The sequence below is a fragment of the Helicoverpa zea genome, chromosome 2, assembly GCF_022581195.2.
Source record: "Helicoverpa zea isolate HzStark_Cry1AcR chromosome 2, ilHelZeax1.1, whole genome shotgun sequence".
In the NCBI taxonomy this organism is placed as follows: Eukaryota; Metazoa; Arthropoda; class Insecta; order Lepidoptera; family Noctuidae; genus Helicoverpa; species Helicoverpa zea.
Window position 1 is genome coordinate 9,024,351 of NC_061453.1, and position 16,574 is coordinate 9,040,924.

Genomic DNA, 16,574 nt, shown 5'->3' on the forward strand with positions numbered 1-16,574 from the left:
ACTTTTAAAGTAATAATCTGTAGTTCTGTATCCATGAAATGTCAAAAGAAAATGAAAGGAATGAAAGAATTCAAGATGGTGGATTTAATTTACTATTTCAGAATGGCGCGCGAGTGATTAATTGGGATTTGAATCCTTTTCAATAGTAATTTTTCACGTTTGAGCATTGAATATATTGGACTGAAACCCTAACTTTTCAATGTTTAGTAGTAAGGCTCAACTTCAGAAACGTACTCCTGAAAATGGGACAGATCGAGAGAACTTTTTGTCGCTTCTAGTGGATGAATATTTGCATTCTTCTTCGTATGGTAAATATCTTCTACTTGAGAGATATTGTTCTTTTATATACAAACGCTGTTTTATTTAGAATATAGATAGATCATAAAACATTGCACGTTATCCCATTAAAATTTTATTTGAACCTGACTCACGTAACATTCTTGGTGTTTATTACAGATGCTAAATGCCAAGTTTTAGCGAATTTGGCAAATTTTGCATACGATCCTATCAACTACCAGTACATCAGAGACGTTGGTGTCCTAGACATTTTTCTTCACGTTATAAAAAATGAAAGTAATGAGCAACTGCTTCATTTTGCCTCTGCTGGTATCTGCAATTTATGCTGTGGTAAGAGATTTTATTATTTTATATCACTATTTATTAGAACCTGCAGTAGGCATAGCCTGAGCATCCAAGTTATATAATGGAACAAAACTATAGTAATTTTATTCATATACACACAGGTTGTAGAAACCCAAAGTAAAAAACTAATCTATAATAATATTATAAAGCTGAAGAGTTTGTTTGTTTGATTGTTTGTTTGTTTGTTTGAACGCGCTAATCTCAGGAACTACTGGTCCGATTTGAAAATTTCTTTCAGTGTTAGATAGCCCATTTATCGAGGAAGGAATTTATCGAGATAGGCTAGTTTTTATCCCCGTACGGGAAGTAATTCCCACGGGATGCGGGTGAAACCGCTGGCAGAAGTTAGTATCAAATATACATAAGTAGTACATGACCTATTTTTTATTATTTTGAAATCTATGGTTGGGCTGATTCGTTTTTATACTATGTATATTGTTAGGTTCTGTTCGGAACCCTATCTCTAGGATTTCTCCAGCTGTTTATCCGTCCATTTGTCTCTCACCAGGCTGTGTCGCTCAAGAACTGTAATAGCTAGAAAGTTGTAATTATGAAGTTGATATATATTAAAACAAATGTGTTTATCAATATTGTAGTGTTTATACATGAATCAACCTACACTTGACCATTTTTTTAACTCAAATATTGCTTATTTTATTTACTATTGATATTATACTTTTATTTTTCAGATCCCTTGAATGCCGAGTACATAGTTACACAGTCTGGGCTGAAGCCGATTATTGCATTACTGAAATTAAACCATAATGATATCTTAGCAGACACAATCACTACTTTGTATTATCTTAACAATAATCAAACCAAGGCTGAAATCACCACAACAGAAGTTATTAAGCATATTCGTGATATTCAGAACTCAAATGATAAGAGATTGGTAAACTTAGCCACTTTATACTTGCAAGATGTCTGTGGTACAAAAGAAGATGTTTGAATAAAGCCAGCTTACAAAATGAACAAAATGCTGTCAAACAGATTCCCTTACATTGTGGTAAATAACAAAAATTACCAAAAAATATGCAAAATTCACACTACTACCTTCAGTAATACTGCATTCAAAGCAGGAGACAAGATTCGCATACAGAAAACATTGACTCAGAAAGATTTGGATGCATTCTCCAACCTCACAAGTGACCATAACTATTTGCACCAGAACAATGGCAACAAGAGGCCAATAGTGCATGGAGCACTTCTTAACGGCTTGGTGGCCGGACTGATTGGCACACACCTGCCCGGCCCGGGCACTGTACTTGTGTCACAAACTATGAAGTTCCCTAACAAATGCTTTGTTGGTGAGAAACTTACCATAAGTGTAGAACTTGTTGATGTGAGGAAGATCCTCAAAGTGAAGTTTTATTGCATTGTGGAGGAAGAAAAAAAGGTTGTGTTTGAGGGTGAGGCTAAACTTATGTTGGCCAAAGACTGTTAGAGATTTAAGTTAATTATAGAGTAACTTATTTCATAGGGTTAAGTTTTAAATGTTAAGGAAATCTTTTAGTAATGCTATGTGGATTTTGAATTCATAATTTATGAAATCCTTAAAATATAAACTAGATAAAATAAAAAGCTATTAGAAACTTGAAAGTTTTATGATAGTCTGTCTTATGTGCCAATAAATCCATTAAATCAAGTAATATAAACTGTCAAGTACAATTACTTAGTTTTAATTAGATAACTCAGTACCTTCAAGGTAGTATTTAGTAATTTAACACCAAGCATGCTGCAGTTGTATCTTGAATCTGTCCATGTGATTGTCCATTATTATACAATTTTCATAGTCTATAATTAATTAAGACTGATAGCGACTAGATCACCTATCAACAAACATTACCTAAACTATATTCATAAACTTTGGCAGCAGAATGTATGAATTGATGCATTATCACACAAAATATAAACAAGCATTTTACTTATTCAATGCATAATATTTTTCAGCAGTAATTTCGTATTCTATCTTGTGATAATTACTTATCTTGCCAAAATCATGTCCCCTTTACAATTACCATTTACAATTTTGTCAGTCACATCACAATGGCAAATTACGAAAAATGTTTTGATGTATCATTCTTTTGACAGCAGTGTTTTTGCTATTGAAAATGTTTTTGGTATTTTGTTCATTGACATGGAATAGGAAGTTGGCCATATACCTGTAATATAAAGTATTATTAAGTACATAAATGCTCAAACTTTTTTATCAGGCTCAACAAAAATGTTAGAATTTTACCTAATGTACTGAATCTCTATTAATGAGCCTTCTATGTCTCCATTGTGATGATTGTAATGATGAAACAAATCACTGCCACATTGAACAGTTTTGCACCAGGTTAACATTTTCTGAGATATCAAATATTGAACTTTAGTTGGTGCCTTTTGCTGATCGCTGTGCTTACTCGTGATACTTGCGTAATACTTTAACATGACACTAAAATTAATTATCATACTTAAATGAACTGCACTACAATTGCAAATGAACTTTTTAAATCTGATGAATCATATAAATAAGAAAAAGAAAGAATCCTACAACGTTTTTAGAACTTACTGTGTAAATTAAATCTTTAAAGTAATTTCTTAGTGATGTATAACACCATCGTCAGACTTAATGTTATCTCGTACTTTAGCATGCTAGATTTTGTTTTAATATTACCTTTCTGTTAGTTATTCGTAAATATTTGTTGTTTTCTTATCCTTGTTTTTCTTTTGTGCCGCCAAATCACATGAAATGTGATCATCATGACATTGTATATGCTATGATGTAATGTAAACCCTTTATGTTTTACATAACTTCTTGAGCTGTTACAGACAGTTTTGTTTTTTTTTATTAAACTTTGCCCTCTGTTTTTGTGACTTTTTTTTCCTCCATTTACGCTTTATTTGCTTAATTTATAGTTATTGTGTAGTGTCAATGTACTATAAATGTTTATTACTCATAGTATTTATGTAGTGTTAGGTCTTTCAAATTTTATTAATGGCATTGCTAGTTGCTAGATGAATTTGCTTCAGTATAGATATTAGAGACTAAAAATTCTATGATTGGGAAGGCTGTGAATTAAACTTGTGTAATGAACACTTGACTTTGGCAAATATTATAGATTCAGGTAGATTATTGAATGTGTAGATTCGTCAATATTTCATATTTTTTTCGTCGATTCTTAAAGTATTTCTTACATTAATGTAGAAAATAAAACAGCATCATCAGTAAATGTTTTTTTAATTTATCACATCAATAATTTTTCAGTCAAATCTACCCAGAAATCAATAGTTATCTAAGGGCTAGTTTATAGCATCATTACCATACAAGTCTGTTGCGCCTCAAGTATTATTCCGCGCTTCTTAATCATTCTGGATGCGGATTATTCGAAAGAGTTGTTGCGGCCTAATTACACAAGGGGCTATAGTAGAACCAAAGTCTGAGACCCTCTCCTTTTTAACCCCCGACGCAAAAACGACGGGGTGTTATAAGTTTGACGTGTCTGTGTGTGTGTGTGTGTGTGTGTGTGTATGTGGCATCGTAGCTCCCAAACGGATGATCCGATTGTAATGCGGTTTTTTTTGTTTGAAAGGAATGTCATTCGGGAGTGTTCTTAGCTATGTTTGGTGGAAATCGGTTCAGGTCTTCAAGGTCATCAGCTCGTTTGTTAGGTGTGATAGGAATGTTACACGCTCAGTTTACTTGCAAGCATATGTGGGATCTGAAATTTGAAATACTAATGTCTTCTGGAACCACTGAGCTGGTCTGCTGTTAGGACACGAAGATAGGAGACGTAACCCTGAACTGCCGTTTAGTAAACCCATCGAGTTTGGGCTCGTTGAATTTGTCTTGACGAGTTCTCTTCATGTTTCTGATTGACGAGAACCTGATGCTGGAAATGGGATGTGGCGGATGAAACCCTGGAATGCCGGAATGAAACGGATAAACCGATTTATATTTTTGCTGAAAATCTAGAATGACCAAAAGTTAATCTTTGTTGTTTCTCAATCTGTGCATTCTCCCAGAGCTGGTTTGTCATGAGGATTGTTAAACAGCTTCTTTTGGCCGAGATCGCATATAGCGACCCCATCTTAAAATAAAAGAAATTAAATGAAAGAAGGAAAAATTAAGGAGCTCCTTCAAAAAGCATGAAATAAAATTAAATTATAAATTTAAAAAACCCCCGACCCAAAAAAAAACACGCAATTATTATGACAAAAGGTTAAAAACGCTAAACCCTATAAAAAGCAAAAAATAACTTTTAACACTACGTAAGTACCAACTAAAGCATGTCAGACTAAACTAAATTTTGACGTGTCGGGGGACCGCTTTTTACCTTTAAAAATACATACTTACATAAATCAAATGATACCTAATTACAACATTCGTATAAAAAAAAAACACGTATCTAAACAAAATTGTATAAAAAGTTATAAGAAGTATATGTAATGTAGTAGTATATAATTACTTCTAACGTTAGGCTAATAAATTAGAGCGGTCCCCCGACACGACAAAATTTAGTTTAGTCTGACATGCTTTAGTTGGTACTTACGTAGTGTTAAAAGTTATTTTTTGCTTTTTATAGGGTTTAGCGTTTTTAACCTTTTGTCATAATAATTGCGTGTTTTTTTTTGGGTCGGGGGTTTTTTAAATTTATAATTTAATTTTTTAATTTAAGTGTAAGAAGAACCACAGCGGTAAGGAAACATTTCCACCGAAAAAATGTATCTCGAAACAAGGAATATTATAGTGAATACATTAGTACAAGTATTATTATAAGTATAAGGTATTTATTAAAATACCTTAAAACTACGTATGTTTAGAAAGGTATTTGATCAGAAGGTACCTACATAATATGACCTGGAATTCACACATTACTTTGTTAAGGTGAAACTTATCTTTGAACAATTCTCAATCACGTTTATTACGCGGAAAGATTACCTAGATATATTCACGTAAAACATATCGCCTCTAGTAATTCAGGCACGTTTCGTTGTGCGGCCAAACTGCTGACTTAGCAATGTTTACTTGGATATTTACCCGGACTTAGAGATGGAATGAGTAGATAATTTTGATTCTAACTGAATATAAGTTTAGTGTAGTTTTGAAAAGTTTGGTCAGTGATGTGATTGTCTGAAGAGGAGAAGGTGTGGCGGTCACCTCTTGGAAGATTTTTTAGAAGGTAAGAAACATTTTTTTTGGGAGCTTGTGATAGTGGATGTTGTTGAGGAGGCCTGTGGATTGTCCTATAGGGTCAGGGACCAACTAAAAACGAGGTTCTCACTTTGACCTGTAGGTAGGTACCTATGCGTGTGCGCGATTATCTCACGTTTGGAAAGCATATTTTCAGCTTAGAATTTATCACACTTAGGAGAAGGTTTAAGGTGGGTAAGGTATATAATCGAATCCATTTTTTTCTTAAAAAAGTTTTTTCTCAATTTCAAGTAGGTAGGTGCAGGAAAGTACTTAAATAAAGGGCTGATAAGTTTTCTGTTTACATAAAATATTAAAAATTTTCACCGAATGACTTGTTACAGGTTCTATCTTCGACATTATCAAAATGCGTGGAGTCCAGTGGCTACTTCTAGCAGTGTGTCTGTTCCTGACAGTAACATCTGAAGCCAAGAAGAAGACCAAACGAGAGAACTATGTGAGCGCCCCCTCTGAGGAAGAAAATAACTACGATGACGATTATGAAGAGGTACTGTAAATTTTCTGATATTGAGATTATCATGTTTTCAGTTACTCAGGTAATGTAAAAAAAGGCGATTAATGTTATTTAAATAGTGTTGATGGGGTTTTGTTGCTGACCGTACCTACCCAATTATTGAAGTCATTGTTGTCATTGTTGTATACTCTCTGAACCAAGAGTACCTACTTAATTAAGACTTTTCTGCACTAACTCTGAAAATAAAGGTAGGTAACATTACTATTAGTAAAAAATTGAATGCAAAGTTTGTTAGAATTCTAAGTTGTCCGTAATTTTCAAATGGAACTAGTTGTATATGTATACCTAGCCTAGTAGACCTAGCTTGATGTATAAATCAAGTGCAGTACAGTAATAACTGACAATGTACCTGCGTAAGTACCACGATACTAAGTACTTAAGTATATGAATCATTCATCATTGTCATTATTTTACTGGTTTTATGTATTTTTGCTACAATTCAACCTTGCTTTATGGTCAAGGCTACGATGTTATCGTGGCGTCAGGATTACTGCTGTACAGGTAATTAAGGCTGATGCGCTAACTACCATTAGGAAGCTCACATCTTGTTTGAAAAACAAAGAACTTTACAAGTATACATATATAGGTATTTGATTGTGCTACGGAAAGACCGGTGCGGCTATCACGTTCTTCTGTAGATTTTCCAGAAAAGCTTAAACATACTTAATGGACTTCCAGTTTCCACCTTTCAACCTTTATTCCGATCTTAATTTATTCATAATAGGTATGTTTATAATGACATCTGACTAGACTTGAGTATCGTCCTAGAATGCGGTCCGTATTATAAGGCTAAGGACATTGTGTACCTACGTATGTTAGTTTACTGTTCTCCTTTTGAGCTTGTATTTGGAAAAATATATTTCAAACCAATGGTCTTTTACATAAAAATTAACGACTTTAACGAACCTCCTAAGCGGTCCAACCCAGAAAAGTCAGCAAAATTCAAAAAGATCATGCTCTATTCCAAGTTTAATTTTATTTTTAAGTGTATGCGCAATAAACAGTTTCGGTGTTCCTATTTCAGCTGGAGCCATGTCAGTGTGGTGTGTTCCTGTCGCAGCAGGTCGGTATCAAGGAGAACAACCGTCGCAGTCGTCCCCGCGGTCCTCCTCAGGGTGAGCCCGTGGTCACCTACGACACCGACTCACCCAGCCTGCCCTGCGGCACGGGAGGATTCAAGAGCTGCGTCAGCCGATGTCTTGATGTGGTAAGTACCAGACTTGATATACCTATGTAATTTTGCATTTGGAAAGGGATCGTTTCTCAAACCGTTGGATAAATTGAAAGCCGAATATTTTTTATATTTTTAACCTATGTTACAAATTGATATGGTTCAAACCAAGTTGAGTATAGTCGAGTTCAATAATCCTGCTTCAGCAAATATTTGTTTAATGAGCTGATTAATTTCGCATAAGTAAACATGATACGTTTTACGCATAACCTCGCGGCCCTTGATTGTAATTAGCTGCCATAATAGAGGTCACCGCGTTCTGTCGCAAGTAATCATAACAATAGGAATCAAATGGTTACCTGAAGGTTGGCGGTGAACACTAATACATATGTATTGTTATAAGTATTTATCTTTAATCAGTTACTCCTTGTCATACACGCACACGGAGATTAGATTAGAGGTCTGGACGTTGATCATCTGTCTGCACCAGGCCGTTCTTTAGATTGAACTACCAGTGATACTTCAAACAATTGACTGCAATTTGTACTTAAGTATGTTAGTGTAACACAAAAGCAAGCCTCTAGTTGTTACTGGCCTGGAGATTTTGGTTCAACTTTGCAGTTTATCGAAGTCTCAGTTCGTTGGCAAGGAATAGAGAATGGAAAAATTGCCAACAACTTACGAACAATCAATTTATTATTATAATTTAGCTTCTATTCATTACACACCTTCTCACTCTGTTTTAGTACATAACCAGCATATTTGATTTATCAGTCACTTTTTTAAATCTATAGATCTTGAAGTATCTCCCTCGAGCCGGCCCTGTCATCTGCGGGGCGGTGGAACGCGACGTGCACAGAGAAAAGGCGTTCCTCTTCATAAAGAACTGCGGCGGTGAATGGACGCCCACCAGCTTCTCGGCAGGCAAGGAGTTCTGTTGCACCGATGGAGAACATCATAAGTGCTGAAGGATTCCGACATACGTAATGGCAGATACCTAGTTTCGTTTTATAAGTTGACATTTACGTTTTTATAATTTGTAAACTTATCATAATGGTATGAGTGGGGTTTGCATTCACATCTAATAGACACATAGATACATACTTCCTAATTCATGAATCTCACTGGGGATACACCTAGCTAGAAACATAATGTTCGTTTTAGAATTGTTACTCTGTACTTTTATAACATTTAGGTACCTATGTAGGGAAGTAAGTTTACGTCGAGCATTTTTAATTATTAGCAATTGTTGCTATAATAATGAGACAGCGGAGTCAATCATGAAGTCAATTTGTCAAAACGTACACGAGTACAATTTGTTGAGGACCAAAGTCGAACGCGCGGACATTTCCTTGTGATGCCTTATTAAAGTGCTGTGTCTATGTTCAATCTTTAGGTATAAAAATATCGTAGTTACCTACTTTGTAATTTTCAACGCGCTTGAGTTGTGATAATGTTCCTTCGCAAATCTTGATGTAGTAATTTTTTCTAATGTGGATAAAAGGGACATTAGATGAAATAGAATTCATGCTATATTTTTATAGGCGTCTGCATCTAGGATGTAAGTAATATTTGGGTTAATTATTTATTTTTATAATGTGGCAGAAGTGCCAGTAGTGTAAGTACCTATGTAAGTAATACATTTTAGTTCGACAAACCTAGCATAATTATTCTGATAGCGGTAGGAAAGCACGCTCATCACATTAGTTAATATCCAATTAATGATTATAATTAATTTCAATAAAAAGTGTAAGTACTTAAGTTAATGTAATGGTAGTGCATTTGTAATCTGCTTTCTTTTATTATCTATGTATAGATATGTAGACATGCTATTAGAATGCGCAGTTAATTTGTTTTCTAATAAACGAATTCAATGAAATTGCAAACTTTAAATGCATTGCTAACTCATGTAATTGTATAATTTATGTAAATTATTTATTAAACCTAGTTTATTGCTTAATAAAGTAAGTACTAATACCTACTGGCATCTGGTTTTAACAAACATGTTATCTAACTGAACTTGACGTAGCAAGTGTTAAGAATTCAATTTGGCCACGTTTTATTTTTACGTAAGGATTGTATTTACGCGACTCTGGCATGTGTTAGCATATATTATCTATTTTTGCGCACGCACGCGGTCCCGCGCGTCTGTCGGCGTGGTCCTGCGCGGGCGCCGGTGGGCGCGCCGAGGAGTGCCTTATCCGCTGACCCGGTTCTGGATTATGGTGTCAATGAAGTTCCCTTATCAAGGACTAGTACACTCACATCAAGTGAAATACATAGCTGTAGCTAGACGTACGCTGCGGGCGCGGAGAGGGCGCGCGGCGCGGGGGGCGAGGCGCCTGACCCGGATCGCGTAGGGTGAACAACCCCGACACGTGCCACTTTCTAAAAGAAACGCGCGTCGCCCGCGCATCCTTGCGTGGACAGCTGGGACACTGGCTGCTTCTCTATTACACGACTAAAACGTTTTGGCACCTAACGACCGACTAATAATAGCACACGCGTCTCAATCATAGCTAAATTATTCCTTATTCAAACAACCTGTCCCCACCGACAAGAGATGTTACGATGACAGGCTCCGGGTCTACGCTGCCAGACTACCTAAACGTGTCTGACTTTTCTCTTCGCTCATTGATACTAATTAACAAATTGATGACGCAAGGCGAATGTAGGTACTCCACCGTAACTAATGGAGAATACTGAATACTCACATTATATTTAATTGACTTCTCATGAAGTCAAACTGCAGCTACCCTGAGGTAAAGCACGCTCATCCACGTTATAATTTCGGTTGCCAATTCTCTGAAACTCATTATTATGCTGAATGGAGTGTGGACGTACCTTAGCGAATACAATCCTGTTGCCAATATTTTTTAAAGAGTGCACTGAAATAATTCAGGGTTTAAAAATCAGTTTCATGTACACATTTGAGACATTTGAGTTACGATTTTGATATAAGAGCGAATCCAATCCTTTGCCTCATAGATAAAGTAGATAAGCCTAATGTCACGAGTACACATGCCTCCCGGATCCCTGATTCGCGCGTGTGACCGACTGATAAGGACTTTAGCGTCACAGCTCAAGAGATACTCATTACTCTTACTTGACTAATGCTACGTATACATTAAATAGGGTTGCAATGACGAACAAATTAAGTACAATGTCAGATTGTAATTACAATGTAATTATGGATCGCAGATTTATTTACCTTGTTGTGTACATACACTGTGCATCTTGGTACCTAAGTAAGTACCGTACTTGATACAGTCATCATGATGAGGGTGCGAATTATAAATGACGCGAGGACATCTCCGACATCCTGTAAGATGCTTTATTATTGGATTAGTTTATTGCTAAGTCACGACTAGTATGTGTACCGATGCTTCGATACACTCCGTTATGGTGCTACGTAATAGGTCGTAGGCCGTAGCTAGTTCACCCGTGTAGTTGCGTGATCACATTGATCGCGACCAACAACCCTGGCGAGGTGTAAGTTCGAGCGCGAGTGTTCCCCGAATCGGCGTGTGACCCCGGCGCGGCGCGGGCGCAGGCGGCACGTAGCGTCGCGTTATTGTAATGCGTTGCGCAACATCCCCCCTCCCGTCTACCCCTTCCCCCTACCTCCAGTGGCCAGCACTGCTGCGCTGCCCTCCGTCGCTCGGGGTATTAATTCCAATGAACTCTAACTGTGACTTATTGGTTGAAATTGTAAGTATAGGCTTTTAAAGGTATGTGAACTACTGAGCTTTATTGCATTCGCTTCGAAACTACCTTCATTGCAGGAATGTTGCCAATCTTTTATGTATTATAGCTCGGTTGAGTAAGTTCCATTACAGGAATATGATTCCATTGCGTACGTAGGTACCTACGTTACAGCATGAGTTCAGTCTGTAGGGGTATTTTATATTTTCAATTAGTTATAGTTATCGGCACGGATATTGAGCTCTCGGCGGAAGAGTGGAGAACGCTTTGCGCACTGTACACATAAGGCAATAAACCAATAAATCGCTTCTGCGCAGGTGAAGGTCAGGGCTCAATATCCGTGCCGATAACTATACTCCTGGATTAGTTAATAACTATTAAATTACATAACAAAATAGCCTTTACATGTAATCTGTAAGCAATAACGCAAAAACAGACTCATTGAACATTAAAATTAAGTTTTGCTTATGGGATATTACATTAATCCTATATTATTCTTTATGACGTACGTAGAGCCACAGACATTTACAGACCAAACAGACTTTTACGGGGCAGTCAGTTAACTGGAATCCTATAGGTTTTTTTTTCGGCGTTTGTTTCAGTCTGAACTTTTCCTACCTGAAATACGCTAAGTATACCTAAATCAAGAAAATTCTTATTGTCACCTATTATCTGGGTTGTGGTTTAAACATCTATCCATACCCATAAATTGGAGTAAAGAGGATCTGAATATAGGTACTGGAAAAAATACATGGAATCTAGAAATATGGTGCAAAGTGCAATAGATACTAAACTAATTGACCTAGTTCCCAGGAACAATTAACATTAAGTAGTCCGGAGACTACAATTCTATATTCTTGTACAAAAGATCTTATGGATACTGCTAGTCTATTAGGAAATTGGTAACCTACGCGAATCCATAGGTAAACACTACAATATGAACACAATGCAGCATTTAGTATCAATCTAGCACACAGTACCATACGACGTTTATTTCTTAGGTGTGTGAGCGTTTACGACGCCTTCCGACGTTGTGGTACCTGCGCAATAATGACGTTCACAGTTCAACGGAAAACTATAAAATGCATACATGGACGTTTTCCAGCGCGCCGCGGGTGATGAGCGAGGCGCGGGGGCGCGGGGGGCCCGCCCCGTCGACACACTTTCTGAAGGGCTCTAAAACTCCGGCTTTTGTGGCCACCTTTATGACCATCTATTCGTAGACCTTTTGATTTATTTAGCTGTTAAGACTAGCGTTTGAAGGCAAAATAGTTAGCTTTTAAAAAGCTGTATTAGAAATAGCTGTTTTTGACAAAATAAGTAGGTCCCGTTTAGGTTTGATCCTTTTCGAGGTCAGCTCGTACTGGGCGAGGTTGTCTGTGTGTAATAGAATTAAACTGCACAATGTCGCAGAACGTGCTGTCATAAAACTCTGAACACTGCCAAACCAGGGATTTTCCGTTTGGCCGCAGTCCATCCTAATCGCTTGCGGTACTGAATGCACTAGCATGCCAGCTAGGATGCATTACACCCGGGTATATTAACTCGGCGTACACTTTATAGCTAACCGACCCTGTACTGTTATCGACCACACTCGCCACAAGGATGGTAATCTATGCACATTTGGCATTGTGTTAAATTCAGCAGTGTTTTACCGACAAGTGAATTTTTATTACTATGCAAGTATGTAACTTTTCAATGGTTCGTGAAAATCTGGGAAAAGCAAAATAATTGTATCGTTTAATTTCCTTTGAGAAGACGTTGCATGTGTTTGGCACTAAAAGCCCTGTTAGCTCTTCCAACTAGGTCGCGTGCAAAGCTTTGCTAGGAATCGCCGCAGCGTGGGAATACATCAATCCTTCTCAGAGATAGTGGGACAAGGACTTAACTTTAGTCAAGAAGCTAGAAGCTAATCCATAGTTCAAAAGTGCGGAATCTTCGGACTTCTTTCTAGGAGGTCACCAAGATGCCGTGGATATTGACCACTGTAAGGTACATGGAAATGCGAGTATTGCATCTCTGCAATAGAGACCACGATTACACAGTATCAAATACGAGTGAAGTTAGAATCATATCACGATATTATCAGTGCCTATGGAGGTTTGTCTGGAGCGAAACCTTTCGAAGATTATCGGTATTTCGGTATTCCGCATGATACCCCAGTTCGTAATCTTTATCTGAAAGCAAAAACCTTATCTTCGTGTACTTACTACGTACGTGGGAGTGCCGCTTCGTCGACTAAGCGGTGGAATTACCGAAGTATTCGTTTGATGGTACAGCTACAGATGTTTCTCTAAATTACCTGCAAACAAACTGCTTGTTTTCATCAAATTTTTCAATGCTTATTCTTAAGTCTCTGAATCATTCTGCTGCTCAAAGTGCTAAAGCTATAATAAGGAAGTTTTTTACCTTCTGAAGTAGTCACTGGTGAACGTAAGCAGTATAGATGTTAGTAAGTGTACTTACATAGTTAATTGTTCGTTTTCATTGCTCACAACATAAAATGCGATGCAGTTACGTTTAAACACCGCTTTGACGAACTACCGTAAGCCGTAGCAATGGTTACATACTGCCTATCACAATGCGTTGAACATAAAGGAGGGAGAGGAAATAGGATAACGGTGTGCGCGGGCGCAGTGCGTCGGCATAGTCAGAGCGCAAGAACTTCTCAATATCGCAAACCGTTCCCCTGTCTGCGACCAACAATGTATCATTAAAACCTCGCCGCGGTGGCAGGCCTGCCCACCCCTGCGCGCGCGCGGCGGGCGCGAGCGGCGCGGCGCGGCGCCGGCTTCGGGGACGTGCCAGCGCGCGCTGGCTGCCCGTAATGGCACTCGATGTCGCCCCGCCCGATGACGCTCCACCGTTCACAACTTTTTGCTATTGCAAATGGAAACTACGGAGACAGTGGGGTGAATCGAGGCCGCTACACCGACGTTACACTACCATCTCAGAAATGATGTCGATTGTCAAGCGCTATTAGAGAATACATCATCGACACTGATGAACTACCAAATATACGGGTAATAACTGCTTCAGCGAAAGGTCAAGCAGTGTGGCTTTACGTAATGCCCATACATATAAACACTAACAGAGCCTAATAATATCTCGTCTCAGTTTAATTATTGCATCCATAACATTTTAAGGCAAACGTAACTAATAATGCCTTGAAGAGGAAAGTAAAATATTATTATGCTACAAAAGCTTAGATAACTATTCGATTGTTATGTCAACTAGTAAAAAATCTCACAATCTTTTTCCTTAAAGTAGAGTTTATCGATAAACTACAGTTACAAGGAAAAAATAACTAAGTTGGCACGTATCAAACTTCCGGTTAGGTTCTTGAATATTTCTATACGACGTCTAACAATAAAAGTAGCGCAGAAGTATATTAAAGCAATCACCTCCGCACGGCAGAGTAGTAGGTATTGATTAAGGCCGCTATGGACGTGCTCCTCGGCAGAGCCAAAATAATTTAGAGATAGAAAGAACAGGTACAGGTGGTGTTGGAAAGTCCACACAAAACCTGTCTTTGGAGACTTAATTTAAAAAGTAATAAAGAAGCTCCGACTATTATAATGTAGATGATTACGGAACTAATGAAGTTTGTTTCAGGTTTACAAAAAACTTACATTGTGTGTTGAATGGTCCATAATTCGATTTTGTTTGTCCTAGTTACCACATTTTCCCACTCTCCCGCAAAGCAATGAAAGATGAGGAAGGCTCAATGATTTTAATAAGAGTTTGGTGCAACACGAACGAGACGTAGGTATTGCAAGGCGTGGTTTTGAAAGAGCCTCGAAATTGGATACTGCCAGAAAGCAAATAGAAAAGTCATGATTATATCGAAGTAGGCAACTACAGGTATATTGAAATTTAACTATCGCGAGCAAAAAATCTGTAGTATTTTTAAGACGTCTTTTAGACTGCTGTGGTCAACTGTTTGAATAGAAGAGAACAAACATGAGGTAGAGATACCTATATACGCCCATTTCACTAAGTTTTTGTGTAATCGTTTCTGCTGTATTTTTTTCATTCTTATTACTAACGATGCAAACCCTAAGTGGAGACATTTTTTACAAAATTTCTTTATGAAGTCAGAAAGCATTAATTAAGTATCTAGAAATGTTATAGAGAGATAGTATAGTATAAGTCTATCGATCGTGAGTTTAAAACTAGGTTTACTTTTATATCTCAGGTAAGTAACCCCTAGGGTTCTAATAGAACAGCGTGCGTCATAGACAAGGGAGATGAACAAACTCATCGCTATAGAACACGGATTGTAAAGCTCACAACATTTAATAAGTTAAACATCGCCTTTCTAATTGTTTAGTACAAAGTACACTCGTAAAGGCTTTGTCAACAAACATTAAAAGGTAGGAGAAAGGAGTCACTTCATACGAAGTAAGAAAACTTGCAAGTGTTTATCTTTCCTACTGCTACGTCAGGCATAAATTATGTGTTATCAAATGACAGAACATAAAGACTGGCCTTGAACTAGAGTTCTAGCCCTCTAATACTAGTGTCTATAATATCGTAGTTATAACATTTATATTGACAGGTTTTGGAGCGGTGACCGGCGTGGACAGAGCAGAGCCACGGAAACACGGAATGCACCGCCGCTTGCGCAACCGAGCCTGCCCACAAACGTGTTGTTGCTCGGGGAAGACATAAAAAGAAATATTTTATTAGTGACTACACCGGTACCACTAAAAGTCTTGGGACTTACGTACATTAGAGCGGCGTGGGCGCAAATGAAATCCATCATTTAAATTAAATGCCTCCTCATCGTAAAGCGCAAAACGGGATGTACACAAGTTTATTAATCGATTCTTTAGCATTGTGTTATTAATTAACTTTGTACGGTACCTCGGTCTTTTAGAAAGGGGTAATCTGTGCATAATAATCTTATTCATACGGCAGGGTATTTTACTAACGGAACTCGCGTAAGTATAGAAAATATTGGCTGCTGTTGGTTTCACCAGGATGAACGCAGACAGAAGGATTTAATTTAATGTCTATTTAGCTGTAAGTGATATAAAGAACCTATTTAATAGAGGCTTTTCGTCATTGTTAACAACTTCTAATATACCTAATGAAATATTTCTACAACTTGTGATGATTAATCTAGTCAGTGTTTGTGGTAAAGGATTTTCAGATAGGATTGAATTTGAATATTTTTAACTGTACTAGAGCGTTTGCTGAAAAAGCTATCTGCATTAATTTTATTTATAAGATCTGATAGATAGATATACGTACTTACTGCTATTGGTTTTGCTACTAGTTTGCAAAATCACCCCTCACAGAGCAGGAAATAAATGTGCAGCTAAAGATGTAACCTAAAA

The 16,574-nt window shown here is 37.4% G+C and overlaps 3 protein-coding genes and 1 long non-coding RNA gene across 4 annotated transcripts; 3 read left to right on the forward strand and 1 right to left on the reverse strand.

The window, feature by feature from the left end:
* Positions 1-45: 45 nt before the first annotated feature.
* On the forward strand, positions 46-1,736 carry LOC124636494 (armadillo repeat-containing protein 7-like). The gene is made up of 3 exons (XM_047172605.1): positions 46-308; positions 457-627; positions 1,332-1,736. Exons 1-3 carry the CDS (start codon positions 200-202, stop codon positions 1,589-1,591), a joined length of 540 nt encoding a protein of 179 aa, XP_047028561.1. The 5' UTR covers positions 46-199; the 3' UTR covers positions 1,592-1,736.
* On the forward strand, positions 1,610-2,086 carry LOC124644854 (hydroxyacyl-thioester dehydratase type 2, mitochondrial-like). Its single transcript, XM_047184472.1, has one exon. It carries the CDS (start codon positions 1,610-1,612, stop codon positions 2,084-2,086), a length of 477 nt encoding a protein of 158 aa, XP_047040428.1.
* Positions 2,087-5,250: 3,164 nt separating this feature from the next.
* On the forward strand, positions 5,251-9,505 carry LOC124643653 (follicle cell protein 3C-1). Its single transcript, XM_047182674.1, has 5 exons — positions 5,251-5,512; positions 5,601-5,807; positions 6,163-6,326; positions 7,378-7,560; positions 8,319-9,505. The coding sequence occupies exons 3-5, from the start codon at positions 6,186-6,188 to the stop codon at positions 8,490-8,492; spliced, it is 498 nt and encodes a 165-aa protein (XP_047038630.1). The 5' UTR covers positions 5,251-5,512; positions 5,601-5,807; positions 6,163-6,185; the 3' UTR covers positions 8,493-9,505.
* Positions 8,203-10,568, reverse strand: LOC124643662. The gene is made up of 2 exons (XR_006985961.1): positions 10,369-10,568; positions 8,203-8,458 (listed from the first exon to the last, which is right to left on the reverse strand). It is a non-coding gene; the product is annotated as an uncharacterized LOC124643662 (long non-coding RNA).
* Between the last annotated feature and the right edge of the window lie 6,006 nt (positions 10,569-16,574).